Genomic DNA, 13,833 nt, shown 5'->3' with positions numbered 1-13,833 from the left:
TGCCTCATAGATCTAAACATTCAACATTTATTTTGATAAGTTCCAAAAAAAGGAAACAAATTATGGAACAATACAAGTTCTTGATGTGCCAATGATCTACGCTGGCACATCAAAAACATAACCTAACCAAAATACTTAGGACCACCATCTACCTACAAATCAAATATCCGATAATAAATATAAGTTGTTGACTGTAAAAATATAATCCTGCAATAATTGTTATTATAAAATATCCCTATTCTTTAATTTACATGTCATTTCATCAAAATTGCTTCAGTACTTTTGTAGCCTATTCATTAGAACCCTATAACTCCCTTTTATAGATGCACACAATTTTACCAGATATTTGGAAAACATTTAGTGCTGCATGCAGCATACAATAATTCAAATTCAGACCTCCATAAACCCTAACGGCCTTGATAATAAACGAAGAAGAACAAGAATGATCATTATGCTGTCTTTGTCTTACACAATGGAGAAACCATTTGACAGATAAAGGACAGCTTACTTAAGCTGGCAACACATTTGTCAGCACCATGCACGAAATGCGGCGCGTGCGGTCCGGACAATATTATATGTGCGAGGTTTCACATCATTTCATATAAGAAATTCCAAAATGCGGCGCGTTCGTGCTGATAAGTGTGCGATCACCTTTAATAATCTTATTTTTCGTTTATTAATATGGCAGTAACTGATTAATGACTAGTAGCTTTTTCGGGGAAAAAGTAATTATTACTCATTCAACTTTCACACTCTTAGGTAATTCACCGACAGTGGCTTGCAGAAACATGTTTGGAATGTCGTTTCCAAAGTAGATCTTATTGTTATTAGCTAGAGCCTCATATTTCTTTAGTTCCAGGTATTCTTTTGTGAGCAGAGCCTTATTCGCCTCAGCTTGCTTCTTCAGATGATAGAAATCTGCCTCGGCTTTCGTCTGCTGCTTGGCCCTGTGGATGTTGTCTTCTATTAATTCGATTTTCTGCAATGACTCTTTCTCCATAATCTTCTGTTCATATTGAATTTTGGCTACGTGCGCCTCCTTTTCCGCTTCAATGACTGCCTTCCTGCGAGCAGTCTCGGCTTCTTTTTCGACAACCTTAAAAGCGAAATAATATTATTGTAGACTAAAATAAAATGAAACCAATAAATAGCTACCTACTTTTTTGACAATGTAGTTATAAATTCAAAGCATTTTTGTGCTTAAGGCTGGCCTCACACAGACGGAATTTCATAATCGGAAATTCATATTCTTACAGATCGATCTATGAAATTCATAATCTGAAAAAATCAGAATGTGTGTGGAGCATACTGATATTGTATGGTATTCCGGTCTTTCTGAATTAATAATATGAATTTCCGATTATGAAATTCCGGCTGTGTGAGGCCAGCCTTAGGGTTTTTTGCGTGAGCTTGTCATAATACAGATTTAATTTTGTGTTGCAGTGACGCATCACGCAACATTTTAGTCATGAAGTCATGACACGCGTTACGAGTTACGACTTATGAGTGAATTACAAATTAAATAAGCATTACTTAAAAATAAGTTCTGCACTATATAGCACATTACCTACAAATAAGTTCAGCAATAATGGCTGAACTTATTTGTAGGATGTCTATACATATTACATATTACATAGCTAAATGATAGAAATTATTATTACTTTTTGATGTTGTTCAGCAATGAGGAACTTGGATTTCTCAGCCTCCATCAGCTCATAGTTCTTTCTGATAGATTCAGGTATTTTTGGTTTCGTCACGCGCACCCCCTTCACCATCAGCCCAGGAGCCATTTGGTTTAAATCATTTTGTAAGGCCTAAAAAATATTTAAAAATGGAAGGTAAAAAAATTAAGCTGTTTAGTGTCGCCTAGTGCTATCCCGCTTAAGGTGACGCCGCGTTAAAATAAAATACCGTGTTGGATATGTTTTAGATTACTTGTTTACCAATCATAGAGCCAAACCGCGTCTTGAGACTGAGATGCATCTTGAGTACTGACTATTTATACCGGTCATAGAAAATTTTTTGCTGTTCCATTAACAGCAAAAAATGGAAAGGGCGTAAGTGACAAATTGGTTTTTGTCGCGTAATTTAAAAACCGTAAATACATTTCATATAAGCTATGGGCAAATTAAAGTGTATGCTTGAACCAATTTATGTACAAATTTTGGAAGCTTAAATCACTCTCCTCTGTTGGCAAAATAGGAATCCCTTTTTTTTACAGAGGTCTTTTTGATTGATTATTCTGTGTTATAAAAGTTGACCAATCGTGTTATGCTATGGGTGATTCAAAGACAAAGACATGATGAATATTGACAATGAATTTCTTATCTTTAGTCATTGCTGAGAAAAATCGATATCGCTACAGCTAAATTATCAAGGCGTCGCGTCGCCCCAAGAGATGCTGAGCATTTGAGAATTATATTGGGCTTTGAGGTCATATTTATGTCGCAGCCAACTGGTTAAATAGCCGTTCAATCAAACACCTAGCCCTTTGACTGAATAACGCCATTCAATCACTCGTCTAGCTTTTTAATTGAATATTTCAGTGGCTCAAAACGTTCAACACTACAGCTGATTCAAAAACAGCCGTTTGATTGAATTAGTTAAGCGCTCACCACCGCGGCGCTAGGTGCATTTTGTTTACAATATGGCGTCAACTAGCCGGTGTTTTTTGGTTGTATTATGATATTTTTCGTATGTTCGTATTCGTATGTTTGTCGTTGTATTTATTTAATATGGCTTGTTTTTTGTTATTTCAGCAAGATTATCCAAGAATATAATTAGAAAAATAATTATATTACATTATTTGAAACATATTAACGAACAAGAAATTAAAAACTCCTTTTTTATATTCAATAACTGGCAACACCTATTTCTATGACCATATTGGATCCAATCTCTCAGCAAATGTCAAAAATCTATGATCAAGGAAGAAATGAATCATATGTCTATATTACATTATCCAATATTATTGACTCAATGATCTCGGATCCAATATATATGATCTAATATCCCCCTTACTGTTATTAAAGTTAAATTTCAAATCATAATTTAATTACAGTTAAGCAATTAATATTATATTATGTCTCTTAATGCGGCATTAGTACATTAATACTTACTGTACTAAGATTTTCGTCTATCTGGTCAAACAAGTCAATGTACACTTCATGTAAAGTGTGAGCACTGCAGAACTGATTTAGCTCATGATGAACCTTATTGTATATCAAAGTCTTATCATATTCGGCAGTGAAGTTTCGTACGACGTCTAATACTGTAAAAGAAGAAATATGGAAATAGATAACTAATTTAATGTTTACAATAATTGTGTTTGTTAATTTATATTTAGCCTTTTGCTCAAATTCTGCACAAGCATTGCCAAAATTTCATAAGCACTATAAAAGTCTTATTCATCTTTTAATTATTCTATAAAGGAGAATGCCGATAAATATATGAAATGCTGTCTCAAGTTGCGTCAAGACCAAACTTGGTATTTTACAGTCTATGATTATCATATTAGCTCCTATAACAAGTTGATAGTTACCACTATGGGGTTCCAGTTTGTTAACCACTTCAATCCTCTCAAAATATATCATCACACCACCACTCGTACCACATGGTACATTTTTCACCTCGTCTGTCTGCAATGTTGTCTGAAAACAGTATGGAATATCAATAATTAGTAGAATAATATACAAATCTGTGTTGTTAAAGAACTATTTTTCTTATAATATTATTTTGAATGAACATTGGATGTGTCTATATTAAAGCCGTTGATAATTACTTTTCAGGTTTCAGTCAACTATTGGGCAATAGGTTCAAAAAGTTTGAAAATTCACTTTGTTCCTACGAATAATAAAAACTAAGGAATCGTAACTCCCATACTATTACCGTTTTAAATTTGTTTCCTTTTGATCTGTCATGTAACGTCAGCCTAGTACCGCTCAAGGTCACCTAAATATTGCAAATGTATTGAAATGTGTACCTAAGGTACTCTTTTCTGACAAGTATTGTGGAGCATGTTTTTTGATGGAGTTACTTTTCCTTAGTTTTTATTATTCGTAAATTTGTTCTAATAATTTTTACATATTTAAACTTCTTAGAGAAAGTACCTGAATAGCCTTATATGATGTTAAGAGTGGTATCATCATGTGGAAACCCGGTTGACTGGTTATTGGCAGCAAAGCTCCGCCCTGAAAGTATTACATGTTGAATTAGGTATTAATGTAAGTCTCTCTCATGTACTTTTTAATTACCCAGTAAGCAATGAATAATATGTTACTCCACAAGCTCAACATAATGTCAGAATATAAATACATAAATAATTAGAATCATTTTTTTTTAATCTAGTTCTTTTACTTACTCTATAGTACACTCCCACATATCCCTCCTCAACCTTGTGCAGAGAGAAGTGTACAGTCACACCGACTGCTAGTATCACAACTGCTAGTATTGAAGTTTGGTCTGCCATAGCTGGGCTGGAATAAGAAAGTTATCATCATATCTATACTAATGTGGAAAATTCAAAAGTATGTTTGTTTGTAGGTTACAAACCTACAAACAAACATACTTTTAACTTTTACTTAAGAGGTTTCTTACAGGCTAAGGTTCACAAACCTACCCAAATTTTTTTGTGCTCACATGGGTTGAGGAAGGATGTTATTCTCTTTCTGATGAAACTTTACCCTTTACCCTCTTATATATTTTTATGAATTTTTTAAATAGAGACACTTTGAGACCGTGCACAGGACACAGCAAAGTTATTAACCCACAGAAATTGTATGTACGTATGTGTACCTAATAATTGTATGTATTTTCGTTTGTCATGTGGCAGCTGGCTGCCGCTTGGGGATTGATGGGAATAAAAGTCGAAAGACATAATCAGTAACATATTATTATAATTTAAATATAATTTATGTTCTTATCTACAGCATATTAGATGACCGAAAAGGTACTATTGGTGCTAGCAGTCTCTGTACACCTATATTAATTAGAATTTTAAGTGCTTTATCAATAGATAGAGTATTCAAGTGGCAGATGTATTGTTTTACTTCGAACCCCATTTTAACACTGGTAGCAACGTGAGCTAAAGCTTATAATACAAAACGCTGAATATTAAAATATATTTATTAAAAATGATACAGTAGTTCCTGATATTTACCTCCACAGATGAACATTCACTATAAGTGGTATGGTGCTTGTCGATGTCGGTTTTTTATACCGAGAAGAAATTAATTCAGCTTAAAGACCTATACTGCAAATAATATAACGTAAAAACCAACTAAATATCGGCAAAAAGGCAAAATTTACGATCGCTACTTTTTGACAGCTTTTCCTCTTCTTCTTTGACATTTGATCGCTGTTTTTGACAGCTTTTTCTTTTAATTGAAAGTAGGTAAAGGCACAGTGCCCACTCCCTTGCCACTCCCCATTGACATTTATAAGAAACTACTCAGTACTCCCTCTGCCAATGATGAAAAACTCAAAGCAGATATGTTACTACCACGCGCGTTGTGAAGATTCAAATATGGCCCAATTGGGCCGTCTGTTGTTTAGTCTGCATCAAGCGCAGTCACGAACGTGCTGCGTCTTATCTTACCTAAATAAATTGAAAATGACGTCGTGCGTGTATCTTACCACATGTCTTGATTGCAATAAATACCTCGATTATTTACTATGGGCAATGATCTCGGATCCAATATATATGATAATATCCCCCTAAGGGGGGTATTACATTATCATTTATATATGATCATTTCTATGATCACATATAGGATCCAATATATATAATATGATCATTTGATCATATCTGCATATTACATTATCATATTTCATCGATCCTATTTTACGTCATATGTGGTTTCAATAGCCAATGGAGAGCGCTAACGCTGACAGGTATTGACGTCAGGGTTACTGGATCTCAGAGAATTCGATTTGTCAAAAGACATCGTCATTTTTGATATGGCTTGTTTTTTGTTATTTCAGCAAGATTATCCAAGTATATAATTAGAAAAATAATTACATTACATTAGTTGTAACATATTAACGAACAAGAAATTAAAAACTCTTTTTTATATTAAATAACTGGCAATACCTATTTCTAAGACCGTATTGGATCCAATCTCTCAGCAAATGTCAAAAATCTATGATCAAGGAAGAAATGAATCATATGTCTATATTACATTATCCAATATCATTGACTCGATGATCTCGGATCCAATATATATGATAATCTAATATCCCCTTTAAGCCGGAAAATAGTATGGACGTTAAAAGTTACGAGATTTTAGGCAAAAACAGGCGGATAAAAATCAAACCAGATAACTTTGTATGCATATATTTATATCAACGATACTAATTAATAGCTGGCTGGGCCTCTTCTATTTTTTTAGGTTGTAATGTATCAATAGACTTTCCCTCAGCGTGTAAGCTGTCCAAAACTTTTACGATGGTATTTTTTAACGCTCTGTACTCTTCCAGGGCCTTCGCACACAATTCGCCCTCAGGCGAGTTTCCGGGTTCAATGACTAACATTTCTAGAGCTCGTTTCAAATATTTTTCAGCGCCCAAAAGTTCCTCCTGAAAATAAAAAAATATATATTAATCACATACAATTTCCAAAAAAGCCTTGCAAGTTGTAGGTACAGAGACGTATGTTGATTGTTGTGTTTTCTAAAGTCTAAACTCTAAGTTATCTGAAATGGCTAGTATTCAGTAGCTCTACCATGAGAAAAATGCTTATAGCTTTGATCTCATGGTAGAGCTACAGTAGGGATGTCTAGTATTCATCTGAAGATGTTATACTGGTATACTTGTGAGCAGCTCTGGATTTATGCTATTATATTTAGCTATGGGCGGCAGCGTCCTAGGATAACGGCAGAGTTCGTACATACGGCGAAATTGAAGTGGTCTATACTCATAAAAATATTATAAATCAGGTTGTGAGTTGTGTATATTGTGCAATTACCATGTATACTGGTCCTGTTATCTCCCGGCTGTCCAGCAACTTCTTGGCGAGTTGAACTTTTGCTGCGTGCAGCTCGTACATTGTGATTGCTGTAAAAATATATACTTAAGTATATTTTTAAGACGTTATATTTTATGAAAACACAAGATCTATTATTATAGAACGTGACCAAAAGATAGTTTTACTCGCAAATGAAAGACGGAACTTATGATTTCCGCGCAATGTTTTTTAACATTTACCACAACCCTAGCCCACTACAAACCGGCGAAACCAACTCAATCGGGTTCTTCTTATTATAATACTAGCCGTCTCGGCAGTTATTGAAGTGACTAAATAAGTATGTCACCATGGCAACGTCCATTGCTATCCCGTCGCACAAACAATGGTCGCCGTCAGTCTCGAGTTGTAATAATTTACTATTATTTATTTAACAAATGCACTTGTCAATGTAAAAAGTACCCAGTAGCCGATTCCCAGACCTACTGAATATGCATATGAAATTTGGTAAAAATCAGTAAAGCCCGAAGCCGTTTCGGAGGAGTACGGTGACTAACATTGTGACACGAGAATTTTATAAATAAGATTTACAAACCTTTAGTGCGACAAATTCCCGGGCTAAGTATTTCGAGCACTGGTAATATCTCGTTGCACAAATCCACTTTACGTCGCAGCATCTTCTTGGTCGGTCTCGGTTCTCTGTTGATGGCATCTCTCAATACTCCAGCTAGTCGCTGTTTAGCGTCTAACAGCAAATAGTGATTTGGGGCCAACACAAGAGAGACATATTTTATGTATTCCTCTAGTTCCTTCTCGTCCTTTTTATCTGAAAAAATTGAATATTAAATTGATAGTAGGAAGAAAGTTTCATAGATGGCGCCACTGTCTTAGTCCGGTCGCTAAATAGAAAAAAATATTATGACACTTGTCGTTGTCTATGTCACACGCGAATACATTGCTAATTGTGCTTGAATTTTGCTATGTCATGCTCTATGGAGACAGTGACAGCGACAAATTCATACACCAGTAAAAGAGACAGAGTATTATTATTTCTCATAATATTCTGTAAACTTACTTATAACATCTAACTTGTCTGAACAGCATTGGACCTTATGGCTCAAATCAGACGAGTCATATTCCTTCGCGCAGTTCTCGCACACCCAGGCCTTTTCAGTTTTGGTGACATATCCAGTCTTGCAGGCGGCGCATTTGGCTGAGCTCATGTGGGTGCCCAACTCAGTGGCGTCTTTACACCGTTTGCACGTACACGTAAAATATTTTCCCACTTGTAAATGCTGCTGTCTTAGAGCTGTGCCCTGTAACAAGAGAGCAGTGATATGTCATATGGGAGAGACATCATTTGGCACTATTGAGTCGGCTTAGTAAAGTAAGTAGAGGTCTAAGGGCGTTCGCTGCGGCCTGCGTTAAGCGTGCGCCCAGCGCGGCCACCCGCGAGGCGTGCTTGTTTCATGTCATCCCATAGAGCAGCGCTGCGTTGAGCGGGTCAACTGTCGCACGATTACTATGCACGGCGCGGGCCCGCGACGCGACGGGCAGCCGCGCCATGCACACGCGCAACGCAGCGAGCGCCCTAAGGGAGGAAATATCCTAGAAACGCAACTCTAACTTCAGAAGAGGTCACGGATAACTTCAAAATCGCTCGGCAAAATGGAAGCATTCCTTGATTTTGAGGTGACTCTTCGGGAAGAATCCCTTCAAGGTGAGACTTCGCCCTATGATGGGGCGAAATGTAATCGGCCGCAAAATGTGCCGAGCGACCTCTAAGTTGTGTGCAGCATATACACGATTTACAGATCTGTTGTTTAGCGGGTAATCCAGAATTACTATACCTCACCTGTAGCGGATCAGTATAATTGTAATAAATAATCTCCCCCTTCTTGATGTCTGTACTGGCGTGGCAGACCAGCTCGTGTCGGTCCGTGACGGCGACGTGCGTGTTCGCCACGCAGTCGTGTGCGAGCAGCGCCGCTTGGAGGTATACGCCACGAAGGACCTGGGATGAACCATTCATTGTAAGGCAAAATAATGGTAATAATTTTTGTTCGTTCTGAAACGTGTCCATAGGATAGTCATCAAGTTTTTTACAAAGTATTTTTTACATAATGTTTCCCGCGACTTCGTTTGGGTGTAAGTATACTTTTTTTTATGAAATAAGGGGGCAAACGAGCAAACGGGTCACCTGATGGAAAGCAACTTCCGTCGCCCATGGACACTCGCAGCATCAGAAGAGCTGCAGGTGCGTTGCCGGCTTTTTAAGAGAATAGGGTAATAGGGGAGGGTAGGAATGGGAAGGGAAGGGAATAGGGGAGGGTAGGGAAGGGAATAGGGTAGGGGATTGGGCCTCCGGTAAACTCACGCGTACATTCGTTTATCGGGCATGATTCGTCACCATTGAATCTTACCGGGTCCAAATCTATTAATCTATTCTATGTCGTTTCCCGGGACTTGCAGTATCTCCATAATAGTCATAATTAAAATCGGTTTGAAGCTTTTAGCGCGGAAAGGCAACAGATAAAAAGACATCGTGCATGCAAAAGAACAACAATCGTTATAGTAGGGGAGGTCGCGCTCATTTTAAAAAGTCATTTCATACCGAGCGAAAATCGTGACAATAATACTATTCTATTAATACATATACATAAGAATTTTGATCGTCAGCTACTCCAATATGGGTGGAATAAAAATTGAGAGTATCTCAAGTTGTTGTTGGGAATCGTATTGAATTGACATTAAAAAGATCCCAATTCGCACCCAATAAAGGTTCATATCTAGATTATACACGTTTAGGTTCGGTAGGTGCTATTTTAGTTTTAGTATATAACAACAGATGGCGCTTTTAAAGTAAAATGTATATAATTCTTCTTCACAAATATTGACTATCGAATTAATTACTTAAAATTGCTATGTGCGACAATTTTATGGTTAATTCAAACAAAAATATTTGCAGGTGGAAATGTCGTCTACGCGACGCCCTAGGATACATTGAGCGCGAAGTAGGGCTATAATGTTTATAGCTTATATCGCTGGCTGACGGGCTTTCCACCCGCATATTAACGACTGACGGTGGTCTTTATTATTAAAAAGGTATCAACATTCACCTGTATAAATTTTGTACGGTATGAAATTACTGAATATATTTTAATTTTTTTAACATAGTTCAGTAACGCGACTGACGTTGAATCCCCCGTCTGCGATACGGCTGACGGTGCATTTTTGGTTGAGCATGACCTCAATAATCATCCATAAAAGTTTCATTCGGTATAAAATCACTTTTTACAATTATTTTTTTTACAACTTTGAAATACTCTCAGTTAACATTCCACCACGGGTGCGGCGACTGACGCTGATTATATTGATTGATAAATATTAAGCTACCGCTGGACAAAAATTTGGTCGGTATGAAATGACTTAGCAAACGATAGCACTACCTCCCCTACTATTAGTTGACTAATCCCGCCAGCATTCGTTCCTCACAATACCCCAGGATTATTCTAAACTCGCTTAAGACCCTTGTAGCCCGAAGCCCTGCTAGCAAATTTTAGCTACGGTACCACAGAAATAAATCAAGATAGAACAGCTAAGCGGGCGGAGTATGCGTGTTTCAATCTTGCACAAATGTGCAAGATTCTTTGAACGTTCATTCAGTCAGCGCGCACGTCTCGACTTGATTACACCGGAGCGGTTGTGCAAAAATGCCTCATTGTGCAGTGTCGAATTGTAAAAACATAAGTACGAAAGTAAATCGGTCAAAAGGAGGTATTTCTTTCCACGGGTAAGGTATTTGTTCTAACTAAAAGCAAAGCAAGAATTGACACGATCGATTCCTTAGCAACGCACGCGCGTCGCCTTTCTATCTTGATTTATTTCTGTGGACGGTACTGTACCTCAGCGCAGTTGATAGCCGGTATGGCGGGACCTCGGACCTCGAAACTATTGACGTCGATAGCGGCGCAGATCCGCTGAACCAGCTCCTGGTTGTGGCCGTTGTCCAGGGTGCCCAGGGATTGGATGAACTGGAAATGAGAATTTTGAATAGAATCGATCTTGATAGCGCTATTGGCGCTCTACAACTTGATAGTGCCCCACGCGCTCCATACCCGCTGATACAGTATTATCCGTCTCGCTCACACACGCAACGTCTCTCTCGAACTCTCGCATGTGTATCACGTGCGCCAAAATGGTTACTTCAGTGGGTATGTTGACTTATTTAGCATTTCTATTTTTGACTAGCGCAAATAAAATTGAGTCTACTTTTTTGCACAGGCAATACAGAAATTAAGAATGTAATCATGTTTTTGTGTAGAAGTATTTAGAAAGATAGTGATAGCAACTTACCCTCGGTATAGCTTATAGCTAGGCCATTAGTGCCTACTGCCTTTCCTTACAACACGAAAAGTAGCCTTTAGCATAAAGCATTATTTTCATTTGACACATTTTGGGCTATTCTTGATTTATTTGAGCCACTCACCTTAACGGTGTTATCATACAGCTGCCACACACTCGAGTCCCTGCGCCTCTCCAGGTGCGTCTCCAGCTCCATGAACAGCTTCCAGCCCTCAGGGTTGGCGTCCTTCTGCAGTAGCGCCCTAAGGGCCAGCAGCGAGTTGACGTTCTGCACCATGGTCATAGGGTGCAGGCCCTTAGACAGCTTCAGGGCGCGGAAAAACTCGCATTCATCGCGGTTGTGCCATTCTGAAAGAATTGAAAAGCAAGGGTGATACCTACCCACGTAAGCAGGAATAACGATAAATTGATAATACCGGAGCTCGCGTATGCATATATGATATAGAAGTATGAATATTAATTTACCTAAATAATTCAGAACCAATTTGAACAAAACAAACTTTTTCAGACTGAAATCTCTAGTTTCTACTTACGATATTATGTAGGTATATTGTAAGTAGAAACTAGAGTTACTAACTAAGAACTACATATACATACTTACTTATCCTAGGCCGGTATAAATAGTCAGTACTTAAGATGCGACCCGGTGTCAAGACGCGGTTCGGCTCTGTGATTGGTCAACATTTTGACAGCCAACCAATCACAGAGCCTGAACAGTGTCTTGAGACCGAGATGCATCTTGAGTACTGACTATTTATACCGGCCCTAGAAACGTACTCACACACTTAATAACTTTAAACGAACCTAGCTGCCTTGCCTAGCTATATTATAATAGTAGTTACAGGATACAGCTTATGGTACTTACTCATCAAATCCTCCGGACAGCCATCTCCCGGACAGATAGGGACGACGGCACACATCTTACAAGTCAGGAACTTGCTGATGAGGGGCAGGTAGCAGTTGTGGCAGACCAACGCGTCGCCGGCCGGGCCCAGCGCGAACGGACGGTCCGATAGGATGCGCTCCCCGGCCTTTAGGTCCTTGGCCGCTACTAGGTATCTTGGGGAGTGAAATTGAGGTTTATTGTTAGGAAACGGCATTCAAATGATAATAATTAGTAAACTTTACATTAATGTAATTGTAATCTTTTAAAAAAAAAATTGTAATGAAGCACGGTGGTAAAAAACAGATAATTTCAGGTCCACTGCGCTTGTAGAATATAAGCTACAGTAAACTAAAATTTCTAACTTATACAGTACTACAGTAAACTAACTTCTAAGTTCTAAGCCCGACAGAAGGGATGATTTGCACTGGATAATTAGTAACCCAGAATGGTGCAAGTTCGCAGAGACGAAAAGTTATAAGTGGTAGGCACTAGGCTGTCCTTTTTGTCCTGTAGGTTCTATCGTACCCGCAACTCTGCCTTAAGCGATGAGTGGAGCACCATGGGGTTTTAGTGGGTAAACAGCCACATACCCCGGCCGATATCCCAATTTGCCGGGGATGCGTAAAGCATGTTAAAAAAAAGGCTGTCCTTTTAAAAATATACTGATTAGTGATTACAATAAAAACAATATATTTTCTAAGATATATTCCTCACCAATAGTACTTACCAGCACAAGTTACATACCAGTCCAGATCTACTGCAAAACTGTTCTTTTATAGTGGATTTGTACAACACAATATTATAATTATTATTAATACACACCTTCCCAACTTCTCCGAGGATCTCACTTCATATTTTAAACTCATTTTATTCCAAATATTGTATTCAGCACAGCACGCGCGCTCAGTATACGCGTGAAACTGTATCTGTGTATTTATAGACGCTACTTTACGGCGAGAAAACGCTATTAATAAAATTATGTACCATAGATACACACTACATATAATGTGTATAGAGAGCCATTCAGAGCACTATCACAGTACACATATTTATTCGATAAGATAGAAAAAACTAGACGAAAAACTCTTTCTTTTTTTAAATCGGTTATAGACTATACGAATTTGATAACTTTCTCCATTTGTAATGAAACGTCAGTCGACCTAGACTGCAGTATTTATCGACTACACGTAGAAGAAAAACCTTATAACATTTTGTGACACACACACAATGAAAAATCAGATACAACGAAAATATTGAAAGTAAAAACTTTCAGGGTCATCATTGAAACAAACTATAAAACTATTCAGAAAATTTATTATATAAATATGACGCATATAATAATATGGAAATACATTAGCTTATTTATACATTTCATACAAAGCGTACTCTTATAAAATATTTACAGAATATACACGCAACACAGGCACAATACATATATTTACAATTATCTCCTTCATCTTACAATAATATATACTCTACATTTAAATCAGTCAAAAAACGCCCAAGGCATTATTTATCCTTTATTATGCTACCTACAGTGAGGAAAAATTAAATTTTAAATATGTAAAATGCTATATGGACTAATTTTTTAATGTTTTGTAATAGGACATAATATTACTGC

At 37.5% G+C, this 13,833-nt stretch overlaps 2 protein-coding genes across 2 annotated transcripts; both read right to left on the bottom strand.

Moving 5' to 3' along the window:
• Nucleotides 1-597: 597 nt before the first annotated feature.
• Nucleotides 598-5,238, bottom strand: LOC121735270 (erlin-2-like). Its single transcript, XM_042126039.1, has 7 exons — nucleotides 5,159-5,238; nucleotides 4,361-4,475; nucleotides 4,110-4,190; nucleotides 3,542-3,650; nucleotides 3,120-3,271; nucleotides 1,662-1,814; nucleotides 598-1,096 (listed from the first exon to the last, which is right to left on the bottom strand). The coding sequence occupies exons 2-7, from the start codon at nucleotides 4,466-4,468 to the stop codon at nucleotides 737-739; spliced, it is 963 nt and encodes a 320-aa protein (XP_041981973.1). The 5' UTR covers nucleotides 4,469-4,475; nucleotides 5,159-5,238; the 3' UTR covers nucleotides 598-736.
• Nucleotides 5,239-6,318: 1,080 nt separating this feature from the next.
• Nucleotides 6,319-13,121, bottom strand: LOC121735269 (SET domain-containing protein SmydA-8-like). The gene is made up of 9 exons (XM_042126038.1): nucleotides 13,035-13,121; nucleotides 12,192-12,385; nucleotides 11,451-11,674; nucleotides 10,867-10,995; nucleotides 8,817-8,975; nucleotides 8,037-8,277; nucleotides 7,557-7,787; nucleotides 6,965-7,053; nucleotides 6,319-6,576 (listed from the first exon to the last, which is right to left on the bottom strand). Exons 1-9 carry the CDS (start codon nucleotides 13,076-13,078, stop codon nucleotides 6,352-6,354), a joined length of 1,536 nt encoding a protein of 511 aa, XP_041981972.1. The 5' UTR covers nucleotides 13,079-13,121; the 3' UTR covers nucleotides 6,319-6,351.
• Between the last annotated feature and the right edge of the window lie 712 nt (nucleotides 13,122-13,833).

This window comes from Aricia agestis, chromosome 17 (genome assembly GCF_905147365.1).
Source record: "Aricia agestis chromosome 17, ilAriAges1.1, whole genome shotgun sequence".
Lineage (NCBI taxonomy): Eukaryota > Metazoa > Arthropoda > Insecta > Lepidoptera > Lycaenidae > Aricia > Aricia agestis.
The sequence above is the reverse complement of the archived record's forward strand: the minus strand, read 5'-3'. Positions and strand labels throughout refer to the sequence as shown.